This window comes from Enhydra lutris, unplaced genomic scaffold (assembly GCF_002288905.1).
Source record: "Enhydra lutris kenyoni isolate GAN:26980312 unplaced genomic scaffold, ASM228890v2 scaffoldscaffold47, whole genome shotgun sequence".
In the NCBI taxonomy this organism is placed as follows: Eukaryota; Metazoa; Chordata; class Mammalia; order Carnivora; family Mustelidae; genus Enhydra; species Enhydra lutris.
This window is the reverse complement of record NW_019154131.1, coordinates 14,271,610-14,288,980: the sequence shown is the minus strand read 5'-3', so window position 1 is coordinate 14,288,980 and position 17,371 is coordinate 14,271,610. Positions and strand designations below refer to the sequence as shown.

The 17,371-nt window shown below is 37.3% G+C and overlaps 1 protein-coding gene across 4 annotated transcripts in view; it reads right to left on the bottom strand.

Annotated features, from left to right (window-relative positions):
- The window catches only part of LOC111156566 (DENN domain containing 4C), a 153,106-nt gene that overhangs the window by 52,438 nt on the left and 83,297 nt on the right, over positions 1-17,371 (bottom strand). For all 4 annotated transcript variants that reach the window (XM_022517541.1, XM_022517544.1, XM_022517543.1 and 1 more), the window contains exons 11-17: positions 15,039-15,139; positions 14,490-14,708; positions 7,592-7,737; positions 6,577-6,612; positions 6,365-6,495; positions 4,238-4,370; positions 1,393-1,599 (exon numbers count right to left, since the gene is read on the bottom strand). In XM_022517541.1, coding sequence (XP_022373249.1) covers positions 1,393-1,599; positions 4,238-4,370; positions 6,365-6,495; positions 6,577-6,612; positions 7,592-7,737; positions 14,490-14,708; positions 15,039-15,139 — 973 coding nt within the window. The remainder of the gene's footprint in view (positions 1-1,392; positions 1,600-4,237; positions 4,371-6,364; positions 6,496-6,576; positions 6,613-7,591; positions 7,738-14,489; positions 14,709-15,038; positions 15,140-17,371) is intronic.

Genomic DNA, 17,371 nt, shown 5'->3' with positions numbered 1-17,371 from the left:
CAGTGGGGCAATTCTGACTTCCAGGGACAGGTGGCAATGTATGCAGACATATCTGAATGCTGCGTAGAAGGGGGACTGCTCCTGGCATTAGTCAGGCCAGGAGCATCAGAGAGGCCAGAGATGCAGCTAAACATCCTACAATGGACAGGACTGGCCCACAACAGAGGATTATGTAGGCCGAAACATCAACAGTGCCAAGGTTGAGAAGTCTGGATCAACATTTTCAGATACATTATCTGAAATACATACAGGTTATATAACTCATCCTAGGACACAGGGCCTAAGTGGAGAGCCACTTACTAACAGCCTATTCCCTATTTGCTTCCTAATAAAGTTGTATCAAAAATAAAATGAGGGGCACCTGGGTGGCTCAGTGGGTTAAGCCTCTGCCTTCGGCTCAGGTCATGATCTCAGGGTTCTGGGATTGAGCCCCACATCAGGCTCTCTGCTCAGCAGGGAGCCTGCTCCCCCCCCTCCGCCGCCTGCCTCTCTGCCTATTTGTGATCTCTCTCTGTCAAATAAATAAATAAAATCTTTTAAAATTTTTAAAAAATTAAAAAATAAAAAGAATAAAATGAAGTAGGAGCGCCTGGGTGGTTCAGTCGGTTAAGCATCTGACTCTTGATGTCAGCTCAGGTCCTGGTCTCAGGGTTGTGAGAGGGACCTGGGCGTGGAGCCTGCTTAAGATTCTCTCTCTCCCTCTCCCTCTGCCCCTCCCCACTCTCAAGGAAAAAAAAAGAATAAAATGTAGTCAATATTATTTTCTATTTATCAAGTGCAAACTATCTGACCTAAGGCAGTCTCTGCTTCATTCCAAAGCAGTAATTTTTAAATAAATATATTTAAATATAAATTCATATATAAATTTATATATATTATTTTATATTTGCAATATTTATATTTATATATTTATATATTGTATTTTATATTTATATTTATATATTTAGTATTTATTATATGTTATATATTAATTTATTATATTATAAATTATATTATTATAAAATAAATAAATATATTTAAAAATCAGCAATAAGTATTAGCTCCATGGAACAGAGTAATATTTTTTTTTTTTAAAGATTTTTATTTATTTGACAGAGAGAGATCACAAGTAGACAAAGAGGCAGGCAGAGCGAGAGAGAGGGAAGCAGGCTCCCCGCTGAGCAGAGAGCCCGATGCGGGGCTCGATCCCAGGACCCTGGGATCACGACCCGAGCCGAAGGCAGCGGCCCAACCCACTGAGCCACCCAGGTGCCCCAGAACAGAGTAATATTTAACCTTTCCTGCTTAATGAAAATACTTGAGAACACTTTAAAGCAACTGAGACCTAAATTCCCTTGGAAATACAAAAATAGAATGTATCCTAGTAATGGTAACTCGGTTTGTTATAATCACCTCATCGAGCGGATCCACGTCTGTTTTCCGCATCTTAATGAGAACATCATACGCCTGCTGCAGTGCTCTGACCTTAGGGTGAGAAACTCTCACATGGGCCGGGAGACAGATAAACCACAAGCTGTAACAGTGACTGAAGAGGCACTTGGCCCACTGTGGTGGATTTGTGTAACATCGCTTTGCCAACTTATGAGCTGTTCTTATCTCCTAGGAAGAGAATAAATAACATATTACAGCATTTGGGACACTTGGCTGGCTCAGTCAGGACAGCATGCAACTCCTGATCTCTGGTTCATGAGTTCAAGCACCACACTGAAGTAGAGATTACTTACAAAAAGAAAATTAAGGAAAAAAAAAATCAAGGGATTTATTAAAATCCACTAGGGTGGGGATAAAAGTGAGAAGGAAAAGAGAGAGAGGAATGTAATATAAAATCTGACTCTAACATTAAGCATTTCACAGTTTACTTTCATGAGTGCCTTCCCACCTAGTGCCATGTAGGGCCTTCAACATTCACCTACAGAAGCACTTTATTCTGTGCTGTAACTATTTACTGGCAAGCACATGTTTCCCAATAGACTAGAAATCCCTTATAAATAGAGATCATTCATATTTATATAATATAATGGCTAATTAGTTGCCCCTCACATAGAAGGCACTCATATGCTTGATGGGTAAAAGGGTTTGAACCATTCAGAGCTTGTCAGTCCATTGATGGCATTCTTGAAAAGTGATAGTCTTTCCACCTTTCTCCCTGCCGAAAATGTTTAAGATCCCATAGGCTATTTCCTGCCAAGATTTCCACTCTATCCTTCACCAATCTTTAATTCTTTCACTGACTGATTCCTTAAAAAGATATATGCCACTGCAGGCAACAGTGTGATCAAGATCACAGACTTTCTTACCCCACAGACCGGTAATTGTATTTTCTACCTCTGATTCTCATTCTCATTTAGGTGGAAAGGAGGTATCAAAACCACCTGCAGAGCTTTAATCAAACTATATACCCCATGGGGCACGCAGGTGGCTCAATCAGTTGAGCACCTGGCTCAGGTCATGAAGTCAGGGTTGTGAAATCCAGCCCCATGTCGGGCTCCATGCTCAGCAAGGAGCTGCTTGAGAGTCGCTCTCTCTCCCCTCCCGTGCTTGTGCACATGCTCATGCTCTCTCCCTCTCCCTCTCAGACAAACAAATTAACTCCTTAAAAAAAAAAACAAAAAAACAGAAACTATATATACTCTTAGAAACCACAGAACCTTCCAGGTACGTCAGACTACCACTGTGTGCCTTGCACTAAAGATCCCTCTGCTGGGATGTGTTCTAAATAAAAATGTCCTAGCCCTTCATTTTTCTTATGAGCTCTATTTCCATTACACTCGGAAGATATATCTGAAAATATAGTCACTTGTTTTTCTAAGGTGGGAACGTTCTTTTCTTTTCCAGCTAGCCTGGGGGACAAAAATCCTGGTGAATAGGAGCTTTAAAGATTTAGTAACCAAATTCTCCCATTGTAAAAACTGGCTTTTATTAAGCCGGTAATAGCAAAATACATATATGCTAATTTCCCTTCCGACATTGAGAGAAACATGTACTATCTGAAATTAAGGGACACTTCAGGTTACCTCTAGCATTTGGGGGACTGTACACAAGCTGGTAACACCTGAATTAAAAACTTCATTCTGAAATTTTCCATGTTTTGTAGACCACAAATATGTCAACAATATATGTACAAAAGATGTTTCCTTTTAACTCACACCTAACCACAGATTAACTCTTTATACCTAAATCAGATATAGTATGTCTGTAAGATGTCTAACTTGTCCTAAAGTAACTCCCTTTAACTTCCTTTAAATGTAATATTTGGCGAGATAAATAACTGCGAGAGAAATCACAATGAGATACCACTTCACACACACAAGAATGGCTATCATCAGAAAGACAGATAATCACAAGAATGGACAAGGACATGGTGTAACTGGAACCCTCATACACTGCTGGCAGGAATTTAAAATGGTAGAGCTATTCTGGAAAGCAGTCTTGACAGTTCCTCCACAGGTTAAAACATACAGATACCATATGACCAACAATTCTATTCTAGGCATTTACCTAAGAGAAACAAAAACACACAGCCACGCAAACACTTGTACACAAATGTTCACAGCAGCACTACGCACAACAGCCAAAAGATAGGAACCACTCACGTGTACATGAATGAATAAATACAATGTGGTATATATCCATACAACGGAGGATTATTCAGCAATAAAAATAAATGAAGTACTGGCACACAGTGAAACACGGAGAAACTTAAAAATATCATGCTGTGTGGAAGGAACCAGTCACAAAAGGCCTCTTGCCTTCCGTTTATGGAATATTTATTATGAAATGCCCAGAACAGGCGAAACCATAGAGATAGAAAATAGATTAAGTGGCTGCCTAGGGCTGTGGGGAATGGATGGGGGGGTTAACAAGCCAGAGGTGCAGACTTTCTGGGGTAATGAAAATGGTCTAAAATAGACCGTGGTGGTGGTTGCACAACCCTGTGAATAAAAGCCACTGAGTAGACTTGACATGGGTGAATTGTATGGTATAGGAATGTACCTCAATAAAGTTGTTTTTTAAAAAGTGTATTTGGTTCCCCAGGATTCTCTTAAAGCATAAACATACGCATTCAAAAACTTCAGCCTCAATATTATAAAAGGGTTGCGAGACATCTCGTTTACTTAACAACCATAGAGGGTCTTCAAATGGTTGCCATGGGTGATAATTCTAAACTATGGGCTGCATATCACATACACATATTTTACATTTTAAATTAACATGTATTAGATAAAGAATATCTGACCTGTTTAGTTCTCTTAGCCATGAGTGCTGGACTGTTTGTAATGCTAGTCCCAGTAGGGTGTCTACTAAAACAAAGTTTCAACTCCTGTGGTCTGTCAAAAAGTTTAAGGTCCAGTCTTGGAAAGTATTTGTAACTAAAATAAAAAGCAAAAATAGAGCTGCTGATTTAAAATACATTAACTTTTCATATTATTCCAGAATTTAGGTATTTCTACATCTTAAATAGTACCCAATACTATTTCCCAAAATCCAGATATAGAAAAATAATATTTTTCAAAACTATAAGGTGATGTGGTTATAAGATACACAGACTACCTACATGGAAACTTTGGCTTCCTCCCCACCCTGTAATTTACTTTCAACCAATCCCTGCAAAACAGAAAATCTTGATTATCTTACTTGACAGAGGAATTAGTAACTTTGAACAGAAACCATGTGTTGAATAATAATCATATTAAAAATTAACACTTAGTATACTCTGTAATTTTTTCTTCATAACAGTTTAACTTCATAACATACCATGCAGTGGTATTCAAGGGGAAACGAATCCATAAAATTTTTATTTTAGGGCTATACCATAATTTCACCATTCTTTATTATCAGACATTTTAGGTTCTCAATTTTTGCAATTAAAAGATCTATGTTACTTATACCTTTATGAAACTTTTGCTTAATGTCTTAGGATAATGCCCAATAACAGAGTTTGCTATAGTCAATGTTTATCAAGAGAATCAAAATTATTACAGTCACTATCAAATTATTTCAATTTCAATATTTTAATATTTCAATTATATACAGTCTATATAGTAGCATAACCTGTTTTTAATCCAATAGATTAAAAATGCTTCTACTCACCATTTTGGTTTGCATTTCTTTGAATACTAGAAATACTGAATATATTTTCATATTATTAATTATTGGAGTTTCTTCTTGGAGATTGCCTACTCACTGCCTTTGGCCAATTTTCTTCTGGGAGATATGGTCTTTCCCTATTTGATTTACCTTATACATGGATGCCAATGTATAGTAATTAAACCAAAGTAAAAAAAAATTCTATAATTAACATGTGATCAAAATAACAATTAAGCCACTAAACTCCAGTATATAGTCTTCATTCTTATCCAGTCTAGGTAAGATAATATATTAATTCCGTATTTTTGGAAGCCAGTTATTTTATACTTCCTTTGCCTCAGATATTCTTTTAGGAATGCAGCCTAAGGAAAAAACTATGTATATACACAAGGATATAGATAGCAAAGAACCAAGGAAAAAAAAAACCCACAAGAGATTAAACAAACCACAATAAATGCATGCAATATGGTCATTCAAAATGATATGGCACAAAAATATTTGTTAGCATGGAAGAATGTCCAGACCACTAAAGGCAGACACAGGTTACAAAGAATATGTACAATACAAACTCATACTTGTTTTAATATAGTAAATGCAAATTTGTAGGAAAGATATACATACAGTGGTTAACAGACATTAAACTCTGTATTACCATAACAACAAATAAAAATCAAGTATATTTTAATTTCGTAAAAGGTTCCCATCCAAATCTTATTCTCTAAGTTTATTATTTTTATTTTGTTTCAAATCCCAATGTAGTTAACATACAGTGTTCTATTAATTTCAGGTGTGTAATACAGTGATTCAACAACTCCATACATCACCCAGTGCTCATCACGGACAAACACCCTCCTTAATCCCCATCACCTATTTTAATAAATAATGATTCCTGGCCCTCTACTCTTAAGTTTTCTCTGGTATCTTACTAATAAATAGGAATTTCAGTCTTTACACTGACAACAAAACTCCCACACGTAGAAGAAAGCTCACAGAAGTAAGCTTATTCTTCTCCAGAAATGAAGTTTTTAAAGATTAAAATATGATTCAATGTTTAGGTGAACAGTGATTTGGCTCCCCTTCCAAAAAGGCTGTCCAATTTTTAAATTACAATACCTGGTAACATCTTCATATAACATTCATCTTCATTAGTTCACTGAATTAATTTTGAAAATGACTTTCACAAATGACTAATATACATATCTACTAATAATCACAAAAGATCAAATTGGATTACTAAAGCTGAAGCCAAACAGCAATCTAAAAAAATCCCTGCTACCTGTACTTCAGGGACAGATCCTTCCCGTCATCAGGGGGCGGCTCCAGCGGCATGATGAATACCGTGTGCTCACTCTTCTGGGAATCATCTAGCTCTATCAATCTGGTATCTTCGGCTGAATCAAAATCAACCTGAAAATAATTATTTTCTCCAATTAAATCTGCATACAAGGAGTATCTAGTTTTGAAATTTTAAAATATAAGAAAAAATACCTTGTCAGTTTTCTCTGTGCCTTTATCAGGAAACAGCTAGAAAAGAAGAAAAAAACTCTTGGTGAAAATGTCTAATGTGAATTTATTAGAGATGATCTTAAATTCTTATTTTTAATACTGAGCAGATAGGAAACACTTCACATATATTTGGGGGACCCTACACTGTCAGGTTACCATATAATATTTTTCTTATGGCTATTAGGATAGAAACAATTTATTTTAAATAGGTTTTTCATAAATCCTCTTCACAAGCAAAAAATGGCCAATCACAAGGGGAGTCTGGCTTCTCAAATAAAAAATTTCATTGTTACTAAAACCTTGTGTTACATATTGATATCATCTAAGCTTTCCTTTAACTGGATGATGTCAGACTATCAGTTTTAAGTAATCAAAACACTGAATAGTTTTAATCTTATCCCCAGAAGTCTACATCACATTAGTATAATGGGAGAAAATCATTCAAGTCCTCTAAGGACACTACAAACATTATGTCATAATATTCTACCTTTTTTAGATATAATCTCAAATTTTACATACTATGGCTCACATAAACAAATCAGCCCCAAGATCCACTTAGCAAAAATTAAAAACGGCACATGTTGACTACCTTGCAAAATGTATAATGTTTAAAATGTGTAACTGAATGAAGAGAAAACAAAAACCAAAACACAAGACTCCATTACCCATAAAACTAAACTTTCTTAATGAACTACAAAATCTTATCTTACTTAGGTAAATAAAAAAGGTAAGATTTAGGATTTTCAGTGAAATGTTCTTAGTATTTAACAGTTGCAAACTAAAGTGAGATTCAAGAAAAATTAGCTATGTATAGTGGAAACTAGGTATCATAAAGGAAAAGTATTCTTATATTAAGCTTAGAACTGGACACTTGTACACATGCACAAACCTACACTGTCTCCCTCAGATCATCTGTATTAATAATAATGATGATTATACAGGCAGCCATACTGTTAATGTTTTTTTTCTTTAACACTTATATACAGGACAAACTTACCTTTTCTATGCAGTCATCAAAAAATGCCAATCCAGTATCTTTATCACTTACAAAACTACATTCTTCAATGAAACGAATAAATATCTGTGTTTTAGATAAATGAGTATAGAACTTTGTATAGGTACGATCTCGACTTTTTAAAAATCCTGAAAAAAATTATAATTAAATTCAAATTTTAAAGTGGAACTAGATGTTAGACAAAATAGTATCTTAAACCTGTACATATTATATTATATTCTCTTTACATATATCCACATTTATAGAAGTGCTCATCATTAGAGATGGGGGAGAGAACATTTATAGAAGCTTTCAGTAACCATATTCTAGTAACCATCACTCTTTCTGCCTGATTCAACCATAAAAAAGTTAACTTATACCACTAACCTTTTCACTGAAATCTGAACCTCCTATAAGTTCTCAAGCAGAAATTTCTCTTTTATAGTCTGCCTAGTCTTAAATAAGAAAGGCTAATGTCCTTATTCTGCAATGCCACCAGACAATTCCTATACTGGCTTGTAAAAATCTCTGCTCTGCCCCTGACAGTTCGTGTGACTTGGCTATTCCACCCTTTCCCCTTCTAACTGTAGTCATCTACTGACTTCAGGGATACTCTCCTTCATTCACTGAAGCCTAGGGCACATAATTCCAACTTCTCCTCTCCAACTCCTACCATTATCATTCTTCAACATCCATAAGCATAAACCACCCAATACTTTAACGAGTTCTTAAGGCCTTGAATTTCAATGACCTATGGTCTAGCCCACCTCAGTCACCAACTTGTACACAGTCACACACTCCCTGGACCTTTCTTGTTGTCATTCAAAACAATTCCGCCTCCTGAATCTAATTTACATATATATTACTTTCTGCCCATTACCTTTGTACAATTTGCTTACTTAAGTACTTCTACCAGGCATGAGGTGAGGGGCTCTTTGAAATCTACAATCATTCATAACCTTTTACTTTCTACCTAACCCTCCTGTCTTCACTTCTCTCCTTATCCAATATTAATTCCAAGTCCAAGTCCATCATTTCAATTATTTTCTTGTCTACACTCTCAATTCTTATGTTCTTTTGTCTTTTTTGTCAAACTCACCCAGTAAACCTTCGCCCTGGAAGACTGTATTGCCTGCTTTTTCTGGATCTACACCAGTGTGGCTGAGTACAACTTGAAAGAGGAAAAAAACCAATTCCACAACTAGGCTGGCCAGAACCACTTATACTTCATTCCTGACTAGCAACCCTATTAAATTTCTGGAATCAACGTAATTTCCCTTTACCCATGTTTTCACAACTATTTCCAATTTTTTTAAAGATTTTATTTATTTATTTGACAGAAAGAGATCACAAGTAGGCAGAGGCAGGCAGAGTGAGAGAGGGGGAAGCAGGCTCCCTGCTGAGCAGAGAGCCCGATGCGGGGCTCGATCAGAACCCTGGGATCATGACCAGAGCGGAAGGCAGAGGTTTTAACCCACTGAGCCATCCAGGCGCCCCTATTTCCAATTTTTTAATTCTCTCCTATCATGTTCTCTCCATCTCTAATGATTACACCTTATACTGCAGAGAAAATGAAAATCATTAACAGAATTGCCACCATTATCTCACTACAAAAAATCTATGGCTTTCCGCAGCTATCAGTTACTCCTTCCTTCTTTCTACGACAGCTGTGTCCCTCTTATCTAAGGCCAGGCCCACCATATGAGCCTGGGATTCCAGCCCTTTCAGTGTTCTCAGGACAATTTTCCATCTCAAGTCTCTCATTTTTTTTTTTTTTTTTTAAGATTTTATTTATTTATTTGACAGAGAGAGATCACAAGTAGACAGAGAGGCAGGCAGAGAGAGAGAGAGAGGGAAGCAGGCTCCCTGCCGAGCAGAGAGCCCGATGCGGGACTCGATCCCAGGACCCTGAGATCATGACCTGAGCCGAAGGCAGCGGCTTAACCCACTGAGCCACCCAGGCGCCCCTCAAGTCTCTCATTTTAAAAAACTTTCCTTAAAAAAAAAAAAATCAGATCCTTCCCCTTTCTGCTATTTCCCTTCTCAATAAATGGCATGGCCTTCCATCTACTTGGTTGACAAAGACAAAAATTTCTAAGTTGCTCTTGACATCCCCATCTTATATCCCATATTCAATATACCTCCTAAAAAACATCACTCTTGGGACGCCTGGGTGGCTCAGTTGGTTAAGCCGCTGCCTTCGGCTCAGGTCATGATCCCAGCGTCCTGGGATCGAGTCCCACATCGGGCTCCTTGTTCTGTGGGGAGCCTGCTTCTCCCTCTGCCTCTGCCTGCCACTCTGTCTGCCTGTGCTTGCTCTCTCTCTCTCTCTGACAAATAAATAAATAAAATCTTTAAAAAAAAAAAAAAAAAATCACTCTTCTACTCATACTACTGTTAATTAAACCAGGTCACTTCTATAAGCACTTGGACCAATGCGATAACCAACTAAGTAATAGATCTGTACTCTGGATGCCTCCAATTCAATCTCTGCAAAGAAGGCGAAGAAAAAAATGTTTTATTACTTCATCTTTTAAAAACGCAAATCTGGGCGCCTGTGTGGCTCAGTGGGTTAAAGCCTCTGCCTTTGGCTCAGGTCATGATCTCAGGGTCCTGGGATCGAGCCCCGCATTGGGCTCTCCGCTCAGTGGGGAGCCTGCTTCCTTCTCTCTCTCTGCCTGCCTCTCTGCCTACTTGTGATCTCTATCAAATAGATAAATAAATAAAATCTTAAAAAAAATAATTTAATGAAAGACTGATGGGGGGGACACGTGGGTGGCTCAGTTGCTAAGTGCCTGCCTCAGGCTCGGGTCATGATCCCAGGGTTCTGGGATCAAGCCCCACATCAGGTTCCCTGCTTGGTGGGAAACCTGTTCTCCCTCTCCCACTCCCCCTGCTTGTTTTCCTTCTCTTGCTGTGTCTCTGTCAAAAAAATAAATAAAATCTTTAAAAAAAAAAGAAAAGAAAAGAAAGGCTGTTGGGGAACCTATAATGCATGAAATGAGGCTGACAACACTAAAAACACACTGATCAATCCTAGGAGCACTAAAAACGGGACAGCCAGACAGGCATGTGGGTTGCAACAGGAAGTAGTAAACACCATGTGTTTTGAATATTGGCACTACTTGCCAAGAAAACTGAATCTGAATCTAATCAAGCTCTAGAACTGTACCATTTAATTCAGTAACCACCACCCACATGTGACCTGAGCACCTGAAATGTAACTGTTCCAAACTGAGATGTGCTGTAAATATAAAACAGGCTGATTTCAAAGCCTTAGTATAGAAAAATAATGTAAAATATTTCATTAAAATTCTATTTTTTTAAAGGTTTTATTTATTCGTTAGAAAGAGAGAGAAAGGGGATAAACAGGGGGAGCAGCAGACAGAGGGAGAAGCAGGTTCTCTGCTGAGCAAGGAGCCCAATGTAGGACTTGATCCCAGGACCCTGGGATCATGACCTGACCCAAAGGCAGACGCTTAACCAACTGAGCCACCAAGATGTCCCTTTTATTTTTTTCATTAAAATTTCAAAAATGTAATTACATTTTGAAATACCATTTGGGATATTTTTTACAAAAATATACTATGAAAATTAATTTCCCTTATTGCCTTTTTTTTTAATTATAGCTACTAGAAAATTTTAAATTATATGTATGGCTTCCATTACATTTCTATTGGACAATGTGTCTCTTAATCCAGCCACAAGTTTACAGGAAATACACGTGATGGAAGAACATTATACAGCGCCAGAGGGACACAATCAGCCAAAAGCACATACCATACATATCTAGGAAATTCTAAAGGATAATTCAAAGTTTATGGGTGAAATGATGTCCTATTTGGGAAAAAAAGGGAAGAAGGATGAAACAAAAATGGCAAAATGTTGATTGCTACTGCTGCTGAAGTTGGAAGATGCTATATGAGAGTACACTATTCTATTTTCATACATGTTGCGAAAGTCCCCCTGATAAAAAGTTAATCCGGGACGCCTGGGTGGCTCAGTTGGTTAAGCAGCTGCCTTCGGCTCAGGTCATGATCCTAGCATCCTGGAATCGAGTCCCACATCGGGCTCCTTGCTCATCAGGGAGCCTGCTTCTCCCTCTGCCTCTGCCTGCCATTCTGTCTGCCTGTGCTTGCTCTCTCTCCCTCTCTCTCTCTGACAAATAAATAAATAAAATCTTTAAAAAAAAAAAAAAAAAAGTTAATCCAAAACCCACAAGTAATTCCTATGCATTTTTCAGGCCCAAGCTTATCTGGTACTTCTTCAGCGAACCTTTCCCTGACCTAGCACTCTCAAAGGAATAGCCAATGTTCCTTTACAATACAATTAGTAAAATGTAATTAGTATTTCTGTTACTGTCTAATTATCTGTAGCCCTCACTACACTAAATACTATTCTGTTAACGACAAAAATCTTAGGCCTGAGATACTAATGCAGTATCTTTCTAAATTCCATTAGTAATGCCACTCTCCCTCAGAGAGAGAAAGGGAGAGAGAGAGAAAGAATATGTATGAATTAGTGACCCACTACTGCCTATTAGGAAACCTGTATTTTAAGTCTGGCACTTAAGACTACCCATTATCTGACACCTAATCTTATTTTCAGCCTTGTATTTCACAACACCACTAAAACTCTTCACTTTGGTCAAACTGTATATAACATGCTGTTATGGGCTGAACCCCATAATACTGTCCCCCCCAAATTCTTTTTTTTTTAGATTTTATTTATTTGATAGACAGAGATTACAAGCAGGTGGAGAGGCAGGCAGAGAGAGGGAGAGAGGAAGGGAAGCAGGCTCCCCACCGAGCAGAGAGCCAGACACGGAGCTCGATCCCAAGACCCCGGGATCATGACCTGAGCTGGAGGCAGAGGCTTTAACCCACTGAGCCACCGAGATGCCCCACCCCCCAAAATTCTTATGCTGAAGTCCTAACTCTTGGTATTTTAGAATTTACTGTATTTGCAGATAAGGTCTTTAAAGAAGTAATTAAGCAAAATGAAGTAATTAGGATGGGCTCTAACCCAATGATTAATGTACTTATAAGTGAAATCTGGGGGAACCTCAGTGACTCAGTTAAGCAACAAACTCTTACTTCATCTCTCACTTCATCTTACTTCACTTTCTTACATGATCTCAGGGTTATGGGACTGAGCCCCACGATGGGCTCTGCACTCAGCACGGAGTCTATTTGAGATTCTCTCCCTCCCTCTGCCCCTCCCCACATCCCTCTACATTCTCCCTTTCTTTCTGTAATGAATAAATAAATCTAAAAAAAAAAAAAAAAAAGTGGAAATCTGGGTATAGATTCCTTCCCAGAAGGAAGACCACGTGAAGACACAGGAAGAATATGGCCATCTTTACAAACCAAGGAGAGAGGCCTCAGAGGAAACCAATCCTGCCAACATGTTGACCTTGGACTTTAGCTTCTAGAATTGCGAGAAAATAAATCTCTGTTCTTTAAGCCACCCAATCTATGGCACTGTTTTACGGCAGCCATGACAAACTAATACACATGCCTTACACATCTGTAGTTGAGCTTTCTTCCATTCTGTCATTACCACTAGTGGTAACAGCTGTTACCGTGAGTACTGTAATTTTACTAGTTGCTTCATAAACATCTAATCTTCACAACCATTCATGAAGTAGGTGTCATCCTCATTTTATTCATGAGAAAACAAAACCTCAGAAAGACTTAATAAATAGCAAAGGAGAAATTCCATTCAGATTTGGCTTTTAATACATATTGTTTTTGTTTTTTAAAGATTTTATTTACTTATTTGAGAGAGAATGAGCACGGGAGGGAGGGGCAGAGAGAGAAGCAGACTACCTGCTGAGTAGGTAGCCCAAGACACAGGGCTCAATCCCAGGACACTCAGATCATGACCTAAGCAGAAGGCAGACACTTAACCAACTGAGCCACCCAGGCACCCCTAAAGCATATTGTTTTTTTAGAAAGCCTTTCCTGATAAGCTCCATTTATCTAAATTCTACCCATTTCCTCAAAGTTACACTCTTTTTCCACGAAGTCTTCTGAAACAGTCATTTGGGAAACATGCTCCCTTTTTCTAAATTTGGGAACTTCCCAATGAATTATTAACTGTGTAAAATCTGTTTTCTTGAGTATCTGTTCCATTTTAGAAAGAATTTTAGATTTATTTTGCATTTAGTATCCCATAGAGCTAGATTTTAACACTTCTTTATAATCTCTATCTAATAACTAGTCAGACTTGGTAAGTGATAACTAAATATTCAAGAGATAGGTTATCCTGAAGCTGAGATGATAAAAGTCAAAAGGATTATGAGAAAAGTGGAGTCTTTTTTAAAGTAACTAGTGGGTAAAAGTACAGAAATAGAAAATAATTTTCATATGAATATTACTGTATTTTGTAAGATTGCTACCACATAGAATGGCTGAATTACAACAAAAATCTTGATAATTCCCTAAAATAACAAACACTCAGAAAGATGAGTATAGTGTTTTCCCCTGAAACAAAGCTATGTTTTTCAAAACTTCTAAACACTTGTGGCCTTATTCCAAAAACTAACTGTTAGGGAATATTATAAAGCCAAGAATATATAAATCAAAGAATTATGCAAAACTGAGGAACCATCTAAAAGCAAATTGCCAGGTATGTTCTACTAAGATAACTAGCTATCTAGTAAATACAAGCAACATCTTTGACTTTTCATAATTAAAGATCTCCAGTTTCAGATTTCTCAGGAAAAATTAGAGTATAATGGAATTCTTCATAGAGCTAGATCACAACCCAAAATTTCACTGTATTTTAATATACATTTCTAAGAACTTACATAGTGAATATTTTGGGGGGAGCAATACCAAATAGAAAATATTTTTCATTTCAATGAAAAGTTAACTATATTTTCAATGCCACTCACCCTGTCGGTCAAACAATGAATCAACAGCTGTGGCTTTATTTGAAGGAGCCTCTGTGATTGGCCTGAGATATGTTCTATACCCTTTTAAAATAGATGCCATAAAATGCAAAAATGCCTCTTGAATTTCCATCTCAAGTTGTGTTGTTTTCTTTTGCCAGGAGAAATCTGCTTCGATTGGAGTCATCTCAATTGCTGAACCTTCTTGAGTCTTTCGGTGAACTGACATATCCAGAGAAGATGGCATTAATATATAATATTAGACAAGTAATGATTAAACAATTAAGAAAATTGTCAAAATAAAACCCGTGACTTCCTGAAATTCCTCTCTTCACTAATATATAGGGACCACTGGCAGGAACTAACAAGGAGGCTCAAGCAGACAGGACACAAAGAACATACTTTAAAAAATCATCAACCACAATATTAATGTCTTAGTGCTGAAATTTTGTTTTGTAATGAGATTCCTTTTAAGGAGAGCAAAATTATGTTTAAATTTAAGAATTTTCTTATATTCTTTCATTAAAAGTATCCCTTTCTCTTCACATTTACCTGAAGATAGCTGAGGATACAACTTCTTTAGGGTACTAAGCAGATTTTTGCATGGCTTTTTGGGAAGCTGCTTCCAGTTCATGTTCTTCTTTTCATCTGATCTATTAATAAAAACACAATTAATAAAATCTGTCATAATCTCTTTTTACTTAGCAAAACTCTAACATCAAACTAAAAATGAAAATGGACAGGCTATTTTTGCTCAAATTATAATTGACATGGACAGTCTGAATAAATGGTTTTCAAGGAAGTTCTCTTTACATCTCAAACAACCTCAATCAAATTTGGTCATCTCGTTCTAATACTCTAACACAAATTTTCAAGGCTGGAGCTATGAATTCAACACCAATCTTGCTTCAAAAGTTACATTTTAGAACTATAATATTTTAAGTGACAAACTTCACTGATACTTCAAACTACCAATTAGAAGCAAATCTCAATAAATATCAGAGAGTAATATGTAAAGCAACTATATTTCAAACAGCATTTAAGGAAAAAAGAACTTGGAAGTTCAAAAGAATACTTCTAAATAATGCATGACTCAAAATATTTTAATAGAAATAAGAAACATTTAAAACTCTACAAAGATGGTGTGCTGGGTGCTTCAGTCGGTTGAGTGACTGACTCGGTTTTGGCTCAGGTTGTGACCTCAGGGTCCTGGGATAGAGGCCCACCTCAGGCTCCACAGTCTGTGTGGAGTCTGTTTGAGAGTCTTTCTCTCCCTCTCCTCCTCATCTCAATCTTTCTCTTTAAAATAAATAAATAAATCTTCTGGGGAAAAAAAAAACCACCTCTACAAAGATGAAAACCTATGTATTAACCACAGGTCACAGCTAACACTATATACATCAAGCCAGTATCATTTATGAGCACAATGTAAACATTTAAAATTTTTTAGAAAATTTAATCTGCTAGGATATAAAGAATAAGACGATATTTATTTCAGGAATGTAAAAATTATTCACTATTGATTTTATAATGTTATTCACTGCACAGAAAACAAAGGAGAAACAATCTGTTCCATTTTAGAAAGAATTTTAGATTTATTTTGCATTTAGTATCCCATAGAGCTAGATTTTAACACTTCTTTATAATAGTTGTACAAAAGTATGATATTCAACACCTATTTAAGAGGTTTTTTTAAAATCACTATGCTGGGGCGCCTGAGTGGCTCAGTGGGTTAAAGCCTCTGCCTTCGGCTCAGGTCATGATCTCAGGTCTTGGGATCGAGCCCCATATCGGGCTCTCTGCTCAGCAGGAAGCCTGCTTCCTCCTCTCTCTCTGCCTGCCTCTCTGCCTACTTGTGATCTCTCTCTGTCAAATAAATAAATAAAAAATCTTTAAAAAAAAAAAAATCACTATGCAGAAGTAGAAGAAAAGTTCCTTGATTTATTAGTAAGCAATCAAAACCCTAGAGTGCGGCTAGCAAACCTTTTCTTTAAAGGGTCAGATGTTAATATTTTATGATTTGAGGATGATACAGCCTCTGTCACAACTTGTCAAATGTAGCATTATAGCATGAAGGCAGCCTCACAGAATATGTAAATGAATGAGTTCTCTAATTTTATTACAAAAACAGGCCATGGCCAGATGTCAATTCTTGCTTAAAGCCACAGTCATACTTAATGGAGTGCTCAAAGCATTCCCCTTAAAATTAGGAGTACGACAAGATACCAGCTATGACTACACTATTCAACACTATGCTAAGATCCTAGCCAGAGAATTAAGATAAGAATTTAAAAATATATAAGGATTATACATGATGTGACTGTTTATAGCCAGAAAACGGAAAAGAATTTAAAAACAGAAAATGGAAAAGAATTTACAAACAAAATTGAATTAAGTCACCGTGCAGACTACCTGAAAACCAAACAGCATTTCTATAGTGCAGCAACAAATAGAAAATGTAATTTAAAATATTATTTATAAAAAAAAATATCATTGGGCGCCTGGGTGGTTCAGTGGGTTGAGCCGCTGCCTTCGGCTCAGGTCATGATCTCAGGGTCCTGGGATCGAGTCCCGCATCGGGCTCTCTGCTCGGCGGGGAGCCTGCTTCCCTCTCTCTCTCTCTCTCTCTCTCTCTCTCTCTGCCTGCCTCTCTGTCTACTTGTGATCTCTCTCTGTCAAATAAATAAATAAAATCTTAAAAAAAATATATCATTTATAGTACAATAAAAACCACACAGTAGGGCACCTGGGTGGCTCAGTGGGTTAAAGCCGCTGCCTTCGGCTCAGGTCATGATCCCAGGATCCTGGGATCGAGCCCCGCATCGGGCTCTCTGCTCAGCAGGGAGCCTGCTTCCCTTCCTCTCTCTCTCTGCCTGCCTCTCTGC